The 13,320-nt window shown below is 22.6% G+C and overlaps 3 protein-coding genes and 1 long non-coding RNA gene across 4 annotated transcripts in view; 1 reads left to right on the top strand and 3 right to left on the bottom strand.

Annotated features, from left to right (window-relative positions):
- Positions 1-280: 280 nt before the first annotated feature.
- Positions 281-2,878, bottom strand: LOC127277695 (uncharacterized). The gene is made up of 2 exons (XM_051299002.1): positions 2,602-2,878; positions 281-725 (listed from the first exon to the last, which is right to left on the bottom strand). The coding sequence occupies exons 1-2, from the start codon at positions 2,779-2,781 to the stop codon at positions 501-503; spliced, it is 405 nt and encodes a 134-aa protein (XP_051154959.1). The 5' UTR covers positions 2,782-2,878; the 3' UTR covers positions 281-500.
- LOC127277696 (uncharacterized) overlaps positions 644-13,320 on the top strand; it is a 34,031-nt gene continuing 21,354 nt past the window's right edge. The window contains exon 1 of the long non-coding RNA XR_007842392.1: positions 644-771. This is a non-coding gene — a long non-coding RNA (uncharacterized LOC127277696). The remainder of the gene's footprint in view (positions 772-13,320) is intronic.
- LOC127277687 (suppressor of Mek1-like) lies at positions 8,388-10,187 on the bottom strand. The gene is made up of 2 exons (XM_051298987.1): positions 9,890-10,187; positions 8,388-9,512 (listed from the first exon to the last, which is right to left on the bottom strand). The coding sequence occupies exons 1-2, from the start codon at positions 10,151-10,153 to the stop codon at positions 8,469-8,471; spliced, it is 1,308 nt and encodes a 435-aa protein (XP_051154944.1). The 5' UTR covers positions 10,154-10,187; the 3' UTR covers positions 8,388-8,468.
- On the bottom strand, positions 10,979-13,144 carry LOC127277689 (tetra-peptide repeat homeobox protein 1-like). Its single transcript, XM_051298988.1, has 3 exons — positions 12,937-13,144; positions 11,567-12,438; positions 10,979-11,243 (listed from the first exon to the last, which is right to left on the bottom strand). The coding sequence occupies exons 1-3, from the start codon at positions 13,051-13,053 to the stop codon at positions 11,177-11,179; spliced, it is 1,056 nt and encodes a 351-aa protein (XP_051154945.1). The 5' UTR covers positions 13,054-13,144; the 3' UTR covers positions 10,979-11,176.

Raw genomic sequence — 13,320 nt, forward strand, 5'->3', positions numbered from 1 at the left:
ACTCTCAAAATTTATGACAAAAAAAAATATTGAAGCTTCAGCTTATACCGGAAAAAAATTATAAACATGATCACGATCTTATCAGATAATTTATAATTAAAGAAGTTTTAATTATTTAGAAATTATATGATATACGATAATCTTATAAGATTTTGCCTTTTATCAATTTTTGTAAATTATCTGAAATTCATGTGTTAATAAAATAAATTAAACTATACTTAATCAATAAATTAATTATTAAAAAAAAATTTTTAAATAGAAAAAATTGAACCAAAACACATTTTTGTGGTAACAATTCGTTTACTTTATTTATTTATTTTGTATAAAACAATAGTTCTTTAGAAATAATTTTATACAGCATTAAAAGCACTTTGTTTATATCAAGTTTTTTTTTAATACGAGATATAATTCGTACAATATTGATTTCAAATTCTTTGACAAGTGCATTTATTTACTGTTTGTTCTCTTTATTAAAGAATGTCGTTTTCTCTTTTTAATTTTTAGTTTTTTGTTTCTATTGCTGTTTTTAATTGATCACTGACATTTTTATATGTTTTTTCAGCTTCTTTCACCACGACTGAGAGAGCTTCCTGGCCTTTTGTTTGGAGTTCTTTAAATTTTTCCTGTGCATCGGGAAATTGTTTATTGAAGTCTTCAACGCTCTTTTGGATTGAAGATTTCGCGGTATCTAACAACTTCTGTACTTCTGGATTCTTTTCTTGAAACTTAAAACAAAAACGAATATTAATGAAAAACTAGTTGGAAAAAAAGGTATTTGATTTTTTTATTTTAAATAATATTTATTATTTTTTAATAATAATTCTATTATAATATCTAATATTCATTGATATACATTTGAATTAAAACTTAAAATATTTTTATTACATAAAAATAAGTTTGATTTAAACATTACAATATGTTAGAGTTAGAGATTAGAGATTTAAAAGGCTTAAACTATACATATATAAATTACAATTCTATGCAAAAGGAAGGAAATAATTATGTTTCATTAAACTGTTGAGAAGATTACTTTTAATTCTAGATGTTGTTCAATTATCAGTTGAAGAAAATTGTCCTAAACGTTACGCTCGTTTATCAATTTGTCAATAATTTTTCAATTTTATCAGTTAAAATTTATCGTTTTAACAAAAAAATTAAAATTATGAATTGCAAAAATATTTAATTTACGAATTATTAAATAAGAAATATATTGTGCAAAAATAACTGATGTTGCATAAGTGGTTTTTTGCACTATATATTCAGTTATCGCTTCTTTAAGTTTTTTTTTGATGACCTTGATATGATTATAAATATATAATGACGTTTTACAATTAAAAACTAATTCAAAAGTTCTATTATATACTTAACTGAAGTTATTTCAGTTATAATCAGAGATTTTTCATAAATATTACATAAGTTCTGTGATTTTTCACACATTATGTAATGCATTTAATTTTGAAAAAATGAGTTATATGCGAATATTTTCTCAGCTATTCATTATTCATGCTAGGAAGGTCTCGAGTTTTCGTTCAAAAAAAAAAAAAAAAAATAAGTTAACAGTACAATTTAAATTATAAGGTCAATTACATTTAAACTATTGTCTTAATTTTAAATCGTCAAATTAGTTTCTTAATAGAATATTTCTTACTTAACTACTGTTAAGAATTTGTTGAAATTAAAATTTAAAAAAAATTGTTTTCAAAATTTAATTTAAAAAAAAAAGTTTTAAAAATTTTAAATAATTTGTTATTAATAAAATTCGTCATAAAATATATTGCTTTTCTATAAAATCAATAATATTGTTATTAGAGAAAAAAAATTGCCACTCCTATAACTTTTTATCAACTCAGATGACTATAAATTTTAAAAATAGGAATATGGTGAAAAGATTTTTAAACCCGGATGAAATAGTTCAGAGGTTAATTTACTTATCAATTTTAGTGCAAAGTTGCTAAGATATGAAACTGATAGACTTTTTTATATATATATATTTCACCCAGTTTCATAATGAATATTTGTGATTAGAAATTTTTTTCTTTAAGGGTATATGATACAATATTAATATATGACGTGATCTCTGTGACATTATTCAAATTTTTCAACAACTTGAATCTTTAATTTGATAAAGACATTGAACTGAAATTTTTAGCAAAAATAATAGTAATAATAATATTTGAAGAAGGTTAAATTTTATTCATGCAACGTTAACAAAAAACAAACAAAAATTTTGTTATAAAAAGAAAATAATATATGAAGCAAAAAAAATTGTTTTTAGTCATTCTCTAACGAATAGACAATTTTCTTTCTTATTAAGAAATTTCCAAGTCAATTAAATAAATTATTATTTATTTATTATTTATTCTAAATAGTTCTTGCCTTTCGTTTTAGAATAATAATAATTTTTATTACTAAATTAATTAATAAATAAATCCTTTTTATTAATTTTTTTTAAATATTTAATAACATTTTTATTTTATAGAAAAAAGTCAATAATTTGATTATACTATAAAATATTACATTTTTTATACAAAAAAAAAAAAAAAAAAAAAAATTGTTAATAAGTATCTAAAATTCATTAAGAATTTAAAATTAAGAGCCTACCTCTTTGGTAGCTTTTTCAAGTGAAGATTTTAAATTATCTCCAACAGTTTGGAATGATGCTACAATATTTTCAAAAGCAGTTGCCTCTTGAGCAGGTTGATTAGTATCTCTTCGAGTCCTTTGAATTGTTGCTGCAGAAGCTACTGCCAAAACAATTGAAAATAGTAAAATGCTCTTCATGATGAACTCTGATGGTTGCTTTTACAGCTATAGTTGAATTAAACTGATAAATCTCTTCGCTAGAATATTACAAATGAACTGATGCTGCAAAATCTTAGTCACTTCCTTTTATAGCCAATCTTTATCGCTGTAACCGGGGCAAAGTGCCACTTATTAAGCTTGGAAAACATTATTACAGGGCTTTGCCTCCCACCCCTCCTTTTTTTTTAATGACATGTAATAAGATTACTTTCTAGAAAATTTGCTAGAAAAAACAAATCACCTAAATTATTTAAATTGTTATTGAAGTCGAAATTTGTTTATTTTTTTTTTTATTTCAATGAAAAAAGTAATATATAGTTAATAATTTCGTAACTGGGATCAAAATTAAACTCTTTAATTTTTTTTAATTGTCTAATTTGATCCTATAATTGGCCTATATAATTTTTATTTGCATTTAAAAAATTTTTTTTGTTTGCTATTTTGCAAATGTTGTTCAATCAAATTTTGTATATTTTTGAATAAGATTTATTAACTATGACTTAGAAGTTATCAATCGGACCCTTGAGAATTATCTAATAGCTTTTTTTTTTACATAAACATTTCTTTATAAAATACTCTTTATCGACAAAAATTGCACTTATATAAATTTATATAAATAAAATCAGTCATTTTTTTCTTTATTCAAAAATATTTCTCTTATTGAGTTTTATATTTAATTCTTTTGACGAATTAGTTAAAAATTATATTTTTTAAATATGTCTATATTAGTTTTGGACTTTTTAATTTATAATACCTTTGTGAACCGTATAATAAACAGGTTGGAAAATTTTAATAATTTTTATATATAAAGTTAAAATGAATTATATACATAATTATAAAAGAAGAAATTAAACATTTTCGTGATTGTCAGCGAACAAATAATTCACGTGTTCAGCATTTTTTTCTATTCTTTTTTTGTATATATAATTTCCATAACGACTTTTTTATATGTCGGTATAATTAAATGCTTTTGTGACCTCTGGAACCAATATGTCTTTCTTATCTGTCACAATGATCTTAGTATACAATATATATACGTATATATATATATGAAAATACAGTTTGTCGATGTCAAATTTTTCTAATTTTCAAACTAAATTTTTATATCAATAATAAATTATTCCATTATTTGAAAAGTTTATAGTAATAATTTGCAAAGTAAAATATTTAACAAATTTTTGATTGAAATTAAATTATTTTTTTTTATGGAATTATATTTGAAAAAGAAACAATATTATAATTTTCAATTGAATAAAAATAATGTGTTTTAAAAACTATAATTTTTTTATTTAACAATAAAATATCAAGTTGAATAATTATGAAATTAAAAAAGTAGCAATATGCAATTTGTAAAAAAAAAATAATGCTTTCAACATAAAATTTTTTTTATTATCAATTACTTTTGATTGTGCTCGAAAAAATTACGTATATTTTAAAAATTCTGAAAATTTTTTTTTCATGTTTAATAGACTTGGCTAATTATACTATATTCATAATAACAATAAAATTCTTCTTGTATTCTTTATTTTTTAAAAAGTATGGTTACATTTTATTTCATTCGATATAAATATCTTTAATTTATAAGAAAAGAATAATTTATATAACTATTTATTTATATACAAATGAAATGCTTCGTACAATTTTTTTTTTTTTTTTTTTTTTTTTTGAAAAATCAATGAAAATTTGCACGTAAGTGTTTATTATGCGGCTCACATTTTTTTTTAATACAAATAGAAGATTACATTTATGTGAAAAATTTAATTCGTACTTCACAGAAATACATTTGAAATAAATAATATAATCATTTATAAATTATATTATAATATTGAATAAGTATACATCACTGGTCAAAAAATATTGTAATACGTTTCATATATAACAATCTATGGGAAATATTTTAATTCTCGGTTTTAGGAATAACTTTTTTAAATTTATCTGAAATAGTTGCGTATGTGTCTTTAAAGAAATTTTTCGTATCTTGTCCAAATTTTTCCAATCCTGGTTGTATTTTCTCGAATGATTGCTTTATGGAGTCCGTCCAGTCTTTCGCAGTTTTAGTACTGTCATCAATTTTGTCTGCTGGAGCTCCATAAGCCTAAAAAATACATTAAAATATAAAATCATTTAATTTGAGATTATTTTAATTAATTGTTTTAAATAATTTAAATATATTGCTTTCTATAAATAATTATATATATATATATATATATATATATATTATACATTATTATTATATATGTATTATATATTATACAAATGAAATAATAATTAAAAAAAACATTAAATAACATTTCTTTACATCCAGAGAAAAAATATATCAGTATTTATCTCAGAGATAAATAATTATTGATTTCAGATACATAGTTATTTAGCTTTTAGATAAATATATTTTTATTTAATTGAAATAAATTATATTTCTTTCAAATAAAATATTTCTCTGGGTATAAAATGAAATTAAATATATATTTTAGATAGAATTATTTATTGGAATAGATCGATAATTTTTTGTTTAATTTTTTATTTTTAAAAAACTTTATTTTCTCTCACTCAATGAAACATTTTCAAGGATTTACTTCTTTTTTCACGATTATTTTAACAACGTACATTGAAAACTAATATGTCATATATATATATATATATTTTTTTTGGAATTTCCAATCGCAAAAAAAATAATACTAATTTTATTTATTTTTTTAAAGTAAACGGAAGAAAATTGATGACCATTCTTGCGTCAAGGCCTTTTTTTATATAAATTGTGACTAATTGCTAATTGAATAATGAATGAATAAGTATTCGAAAAAAAATATTTGTAATGCTAAGTTTCATTGTCACTAATAGCTTAACATCCGCTTCGTATATTTGATTTTTTTAAAATAAAAATTAAATACACAAATTATGAATATTGAAAAAATCTTATTTATTTGTTTATTAAAAAAAAAAACTTTTTTTAAATTTAAAAATAAAATTCTGCTTTCATTGAACAAATTTTTATTTGAAATGAATGAGAATTGATATGAAGATGTTTTATATATGAAATAGTAGGTCAGTATGTAGTTTAAAAGGTCTTTTTCGTTAAGTAGTACCGGAAACATTCGTATAAAAGCTACAATCATATATTTAATTATACAAACTACGTATAAAACAATTTTTTTTTTCTTTAATTTTTGATAATTTTCATTTTAAAAATTTCAAATAGTTATTATTAATTAAATAAATGTATACCTTCATTTCTACATAAAATCAAAAAATTTAATTATTTTACAATAATTTATAATATATAAAATCAATTTTTATATATACCAATATAAGAAATAATTATATTTTAATAAAAAGAAATATGTAAAACAGAAATATTAAAATAATAACAATTAACTTTTTTATGCCTTAGTTTTCAAGATGACCTATTTTTATTATATTATAGAAATTTAATATACAATATTGTATTATTTTCTAATGTTAGAATTTTTATACATTTAAATATGCATATTAGTAAAATATGAAAAAAATTATTTTAAAAAAATTTACCTGATAAATACAGACGAAGCAAACGACTAATAAAGTCAAAATAATAAAGCGAGACATGTTGGAAAAAAAATTTATACTTTGTATTCGATGATGTGAGAGAAACTAAAGATTCGTGGTATGTGATGGAAGAGAAGGTAACAAACTGGATTTGAAAGCAAAACTGGCGCAGTTGACGGCGCGATAAAAGAAGGAATGTTCAGGTCAAAGGTGGAACTTTATAGTGAAGCTTTTTAAAAACTTTCAGCTATTTATTTAACAGTTGGCATTACTTATCTATTTTTCCTTCCATATCTTAGGCAAATACAAAAAATAAAAAAAATATCTGTTTTTCAGTTCTACTTTTTTTTCTTTTCATGAAAATTGTAATCTTCAAAATTGAATAAATGAAATTTTCCATATTTTTTTCTATTTAGGTTTAACTTTATTTATTCAGTTTTGAGGTATGTTTTTCAGTAAAAGAAAAAAAAATACTAAAAAAAAAATGTTAGTTTCATAATAAAAAAAAAAAATATTAAAATTAAATTTTTTTTATTTGTTAAATGAAATTACAACAATTAAAGAAATAACAATTATTTTTATTATTTAAATTTATATGTTATTATAATTGTGCGATAAGTTCAATTAACAAATGTATAATAATTCATTTTTTTATATTTAACATTAAAATTAACGAAAGTACTATATTTTTCATTTTATTATTTAAACGAAAAAAAAAAGTTGAAATGAAACTCACATTATTGAGTTTTAAAACGCGAGACTTTTTATTACGCATTGTTAGCTTTTACCATTGAAATTGAAACAATAATGTATGCGAATAATGATTGATTGATTGTTATTATCGCAATAGGTAAATGAATTACTACGTGTGATTTTAAGTTCCAATAGTCATTTTAAAAGAGTTTAAAATTTTTTTTTAAAATGATTTTTGCGTTTTTTTTTTTAATTTATGCCTTAAATGTTCGAGAATTTATGATTTTAATGAATAATTAATAAATTATTGTTGCAATTTAATAAAAATAATAATAAAATTTTTAAAAGACAGATTATTATAAAAAAAAAATATATTTATTTGCATTTTATAATAATTATTTTTTTTTAACAAAAGCTAAATTGAATGTTTTATAATATTTATAATATTTATGAAAATATTAAAATAAAATTTAAAGAAACCATATATATATATATACAATCGTTACTATAATATTTTCATGCGTAATTTTATTATTTTCAATGATCAATATATGTGATTTAAACAGGAAATATGCAATTATTGTTCTCACAATATAATACACGTAATGTGTGAAATAAATTTAACAATAAAGCTACGTATATAAACATCATTTCATTAATTATTATGAAGCATTCAATTTTCTATTGTCATTAAATTTTTTAAAAAATATTTTTGATGGAATTAATTCTGTTATTTGTTAATTATTGAAAAAAAATATATTCATTGAAAAAAATTATATTAAAAATTTATAAGAATACATATTATATTGGCTCTTATTTAAAAATATGATTCAATGCATTTTATTTAGAATAAATAAAAAAAATAAATAATTATTCTTTAATAAGAGTTTCAAGATTAAATTCAATTAAAAAAATGTAAATTCAGCAATGTTTATAATGAAAAAAGAAAAAAATTAATTATTTGCCAACAATGAATTGTTCATTATTATTATTTTGCTTAATTTATGTGTTACATCATTTATATTTCCAAGGATATCCTTGAAATAAAAAGACAATGAAAATAATTTCAAATTTTGCAGATTCGGAATTTTTGTTGTGATCCACTTTTTACAATTTTTATTTTAAAATTATTTCTTATAATATAATATAATGGTAGAATAAATAATAAAATAGAATTATTTTGTTGGCATTGAAATATTTTATTTTTTTTTTATTATTATTTATTTACAAATATATAATATAATTGGTTTAATCGATATATTTAAAAAGAAATTAATCTAATAAGATATTTATATCTTTGACGTTCTCGCATTGTTAGTAATAATATGACAAAGGGTAAAAATATAATGGAAATAATAATAATATTAATAGAAAATATAAAAAATTTACTAATTTGAAGTAAAATATTAAAAGTATGAGTTGAACTTAATTTTAATGTATATTCATTTGAATTATTTTTTAATTTTGTATGGTTGAAAATTTGAATTATCTGTTGTTTCTTCTGTTTCTTTAGGTCTATTGTCATTTTTCTGATTGGGAATAGTAACTGTTGAAACATTGATTGTACTTGGAAATGTTTCTGACGTTTTGTTGTTATTACTTACAATAAATTCTTGTCCCATCATAGTTAATGAAATAGTGGATGTTTCAGTGTCATTTGAATTTATATACCTTATTTTTTTATTGTCATTATTGGGTTCTCGTTTAACTTTAGATGTTTCCAAATTCGTCTCAGGAATTAAAGAAGGTTTTGTTACAACAGATTGACGTGATGATGTTTCTATTTGTTCGTCATCTTTAATGATAGTACTATTATCATCACGTTTGTTTTTTTTAATAGTTGTTGTTGTTGTTGTTACAACTGTTTTTGTTGTTTTAGGTTTTTTATTTTTGCTGCAAAGCGAATTACACACAAGTTTTTGTAATTTATCCACAATATTATTCATAATATCTGAAGTACAAGTCTTATCAGCATCGTCACCATCATTATTGCCACTATCATCACCACTATCATCTTCACCATCATTATTGCCATCATTATTGCCATCATTATTGCCATCATCATCACCACCATCATCATCTATTTCCTCTTCCGTATTATCTTTATCATTTTGAGGGTTGTTACCTGTATTAAGTGGATCATCACCGTGTATTCTATTCAAGTTACGATGATTAGCATTGGTTGGTGTTCCACTTTCGCTATCATCATCCTCATCATCCTCATCATCCTCATCATCCTCATCATCCTCATCATCCTCATCATCCTCATCATCCTCATCATCCTCACCTTTCTTACCTTTCTTATCATTCTTATTTATACTATTTTGTTTTGGAGGTTTATTCTCATTAATACCATCGGGATTACCGTATTTAATTATATCATCAATTATATGTTTAAGTTCTTTTTGTTTTCTTTTTGGAAGATTCCCATAACAAGAACACGCTTTCTTACTAGTTTCTCGACGCATCCGTTCCAAAATATCTAATCCCGATGTCTGTAATGGAAATAAATATATTAATTAAACATAAAATATATTTTCATATATATTAGGTATATATGGAAAATATAATCAGAATGTAAAATATATTTATAGCATTAATATGAAAAATATCATGTTTCTCCTAAATGAACTAAAATTATTCTCTAAAATGGAAAATTTTTCACATTTCAAATATATTTATAATTTTATCCAGATTCTTTTTACTAATTTGGATATAATATATAAATAATTTTTTTTTTTACTATAAAAATATAATTGGCGAATATATTAAAATTTTATAGAAAAAAAGAAATATTTATTTAATATTGTTATAGATTTATTTTATTATAATAATAAAACAAAAATTATTTAAGAAAATGATTAATTCTTACCTGGTTAAAATCTGGATACTTTTGTAATAATTGAATGATTGTTTTACTAATATAATCTTGAATTTCTGAGAATTCAGTGCTATTTAGATTTTTGATTCCTTGTTTTAATTGTTCTATTTCCTGGTCAAAACTTGAATTTCGTTTTTGACGATGATTATCAATTTTTGATTTATGATGATGATTAGTGGGAAATCCTTGACAATCATGATTTATTAAGATTGTCAGGACAATGACAAAGCCTAATGTTAGAAAAGAGTTCTTCATTGTAGCTTCTGTTAAACTTGTCCCTTGATGATTTCGGCTGGCTTATTTATTCAAAATCGTTCAACAAATTATCACGCAAAACGTGTTTCCAAAAGAAAAACATCTTTACCTTTAATCTCTTCCGTAAAGATTTTTTTTTTCAAATGCATTTCAATAAAGAACGATAAAAACTTGTGAATCGTGATACTTTTCCTTTATTGATAATGAAAGTTTGTCTTTTTTATCAATGTGTTTAAAGAATTTGCAATTTTGAAAATTGTTATTAATAATTTTTTTATTTACATTTATATCGCAGTTTTTGCGATTAAACATGTTCTTAATTTTATATATATAATTATTTTATTTTCATATAAGTCAGTCAATGTAAATTCAAAATGATAAAATTTAAATTACAAACTTGAAGGAGATAAATATTACTTCTAGAGAATGAAAATGTACTTTATATAAAATCATATTCATATTCATATTTGAAAATTATTCTTATACATTTTTAATATAATTATTCTACATTTGATAAATAGATATTCTCTAAATTTGTATAGAAAATAAGGATTTTTTTAATTTTGACCGAAAAAAAAATAGTTTCAATAATTTTATGGGAATAGAAGTTTATATTAAAATAAGAATAAAATTATAGTGATATAAATTTATATCACTTGATAAAATAATAATATAAGAATGTGGTGAAAAATTATTTAAAGTTAAAAAAAATTAAACACTTAATGTATTGACAACTCAGCTATTTTCATCAGAACGTTAAAACATATTTTCATTTACCTTAATTTTAATGGATTCATTGTATTCAAAAATAAAATTCACTATCTGTTTAATTTCAATTATATATTTTTTATTGATATTTTCATGTAATGCATGATTTATACATATAATATAATATGTATTTCATATATTTCATATAATATAATTAGAATTATATATTTATATTATATATAAAACTAAATGTCAGGATATATATACACAGTTTAATAGTCAATAAAATAAAGTTAGCAAATCGGCATTGTCAAATCAGTATGAGCAGACTTCATCTTGATAATATTGAGGCATTTTAACAAATTCTGATTCTTCGTCATAACTGTAAAGACATAAATTCGATTTAATAAAGTTAATATAAGTTAAAACTTAATTCTCGAAATGGATTCAAGAATTTGAAAATTTCAATTGTATTTGATTTTATTTCTTTTAATATTTTATAGATAATTCAATATTTAAGTAACAATTCGAGAATTTGTCGAAATAAAAAAATATATTAAAATCTTTGAATTTTTTAATTCATTCGAGAATACAAAAAAAAAAAAAAAAAAAAAATCAATTGTAGTTTATTGACGAATTTTGAAACAAATTTTTAAGAATAATAATGAAATTATTATTTATATGAGAATTAAATTATGATTGTACCTTGTATTGGAGTCTTGTACTGCATCAGGGCTGAAATCTAGCATATCAGGTTCATAATAATTGGCACTAGGCGAGCGTTTTGGTCTGATGTATAATTTGCAGTTAGATAATTTTCCATGGTGATTGTGATGCCTACAACATTTGCAGTGGCAATGCTTATGGTGTGATTTACAACAGCGATGACGATGATGATGATGACCATGATGATGATGATGATGATGTCCAGGATAATATCCAAATGTACTTAAGGAAGGCATTGGCGCTGGCATTGGCATTGGCATTGGTGCTGGCATTGGACATGGCATTGGCATTGGTGCTGGCATTGGCATTGGTGCTGGCATTGGACATGGCATTGGCATTGGTGCTGGCATTGGACATGGCATTGGCATTGGTGCTGGCATTGGTGCTGGCATTGGCATTGGTGCTGGCATTGGCATTGGTGCTGGCATTGGTGCTGGCATTGGCATTGGTGCTGGCATTGGTGCAGGCAGTGGCATTGGCATTGGCATTGGCATTGGCATTGGCATTGGCGCTGGCATTGGCATTGGCATTGGCATTGGCGCTGGCATTGGCGCTGGCATTGGCATTGGCATTGGTGCTGGCATTGGTGCTGGCATTGGTGCTGGCATTGGACATGGCATTGGAATTGGTGCGGGCATTGGCATTGGCATTGGCATTGGCATTGGCATTGGCATTGGCATTGGCATTGGCATTGGCATTGACATTGATCCTGGAATTGGTGCTGTTGCTGTTCCTGGCATTGCCGCTGAGTAACACATTGGTCCTATACAATGATGACCATGATGATGATGATTACCATGATGACCACAACACTTATGATGATGTTTATGTCTGTGGCAATGTTTTGAATGCTGTGAATAATACAAAACAGATACTAATCAATTGATATCAAAAAATTTAAATTATCTAAAAAAAAATTGCAATTTATTAATCTTCAATGCATTAAAATCATTTTATTAATTTAAAATAATTTTCACTTCAATCAAATCAAAGAATTGAGATTTAACCATAGACTGAAAAAAATTAACATTAATGTTAACAAAAATAACTAATATCTCATTTATGAAATATGTTTTGCATAATTTTATCATCTATATGCAAATTATAACTTATAATTAATTTTTCACAAAAAAAAAACACTTTTTAATTATATCAAAAATTCTATGTCATTTTTAATATTTTAACACTTTATCTAACTGATGTTAAATGATCTGTTATAATAATTGATATACATTTAAAAAAAAATATATATATTTTTTTTTTTGAAGAATTATTCAAATAAATAATAGAAAATTCAATAATTTATTAAATATTATATAAAAATGGAATGATTTGGAATGATACGTTACACATTTTAATGATAGTTTAACTGGGACACACTTTCTTCCTCTACAACCATGCTGGGCGATTGACACTTGAATCGCCAAAGCGACAAGTAAAAATAATAGCACAAATGACACTTTCATTTTTGTAATTCGTGTCTAACTATCCTGACATTACACTGAATGATGAGATGTCGAGATTTAAATATATTCTCGATCTCGAAGAATTTTTCTTTCCCTGTTTTGAAATATTACAAATACTTGTGGTCAATGATCCTAAGTTTATAACTTCCTGCATATTCAAAATCATAAGAAATACCAATGTTGTGTAATGTTTATTTAAAAATAATTAGAGTGTTTCATCTTATATGAAATATGTGATATAAAATATTTCTATCAATATTTTATATT

This window comes from Leptopilina boulardi, unplaced genomic scaffold (genome assembly GCF_019393585.1).
Source record: "Leptopilina boulardi isolate dan_hultmark-lab unplaced genomic scaffold, ZJU_Lbou_2.1 LbouV2_175, whole genome shotgun sequence".
NCBI classification, from domain to species: domain Eukaryota; kingdom Metazoa; phylum Arthropoda; class Insecta; order Hymenoptera; family Figitidae; genus Leptopilina; species Leptopilina boulardi.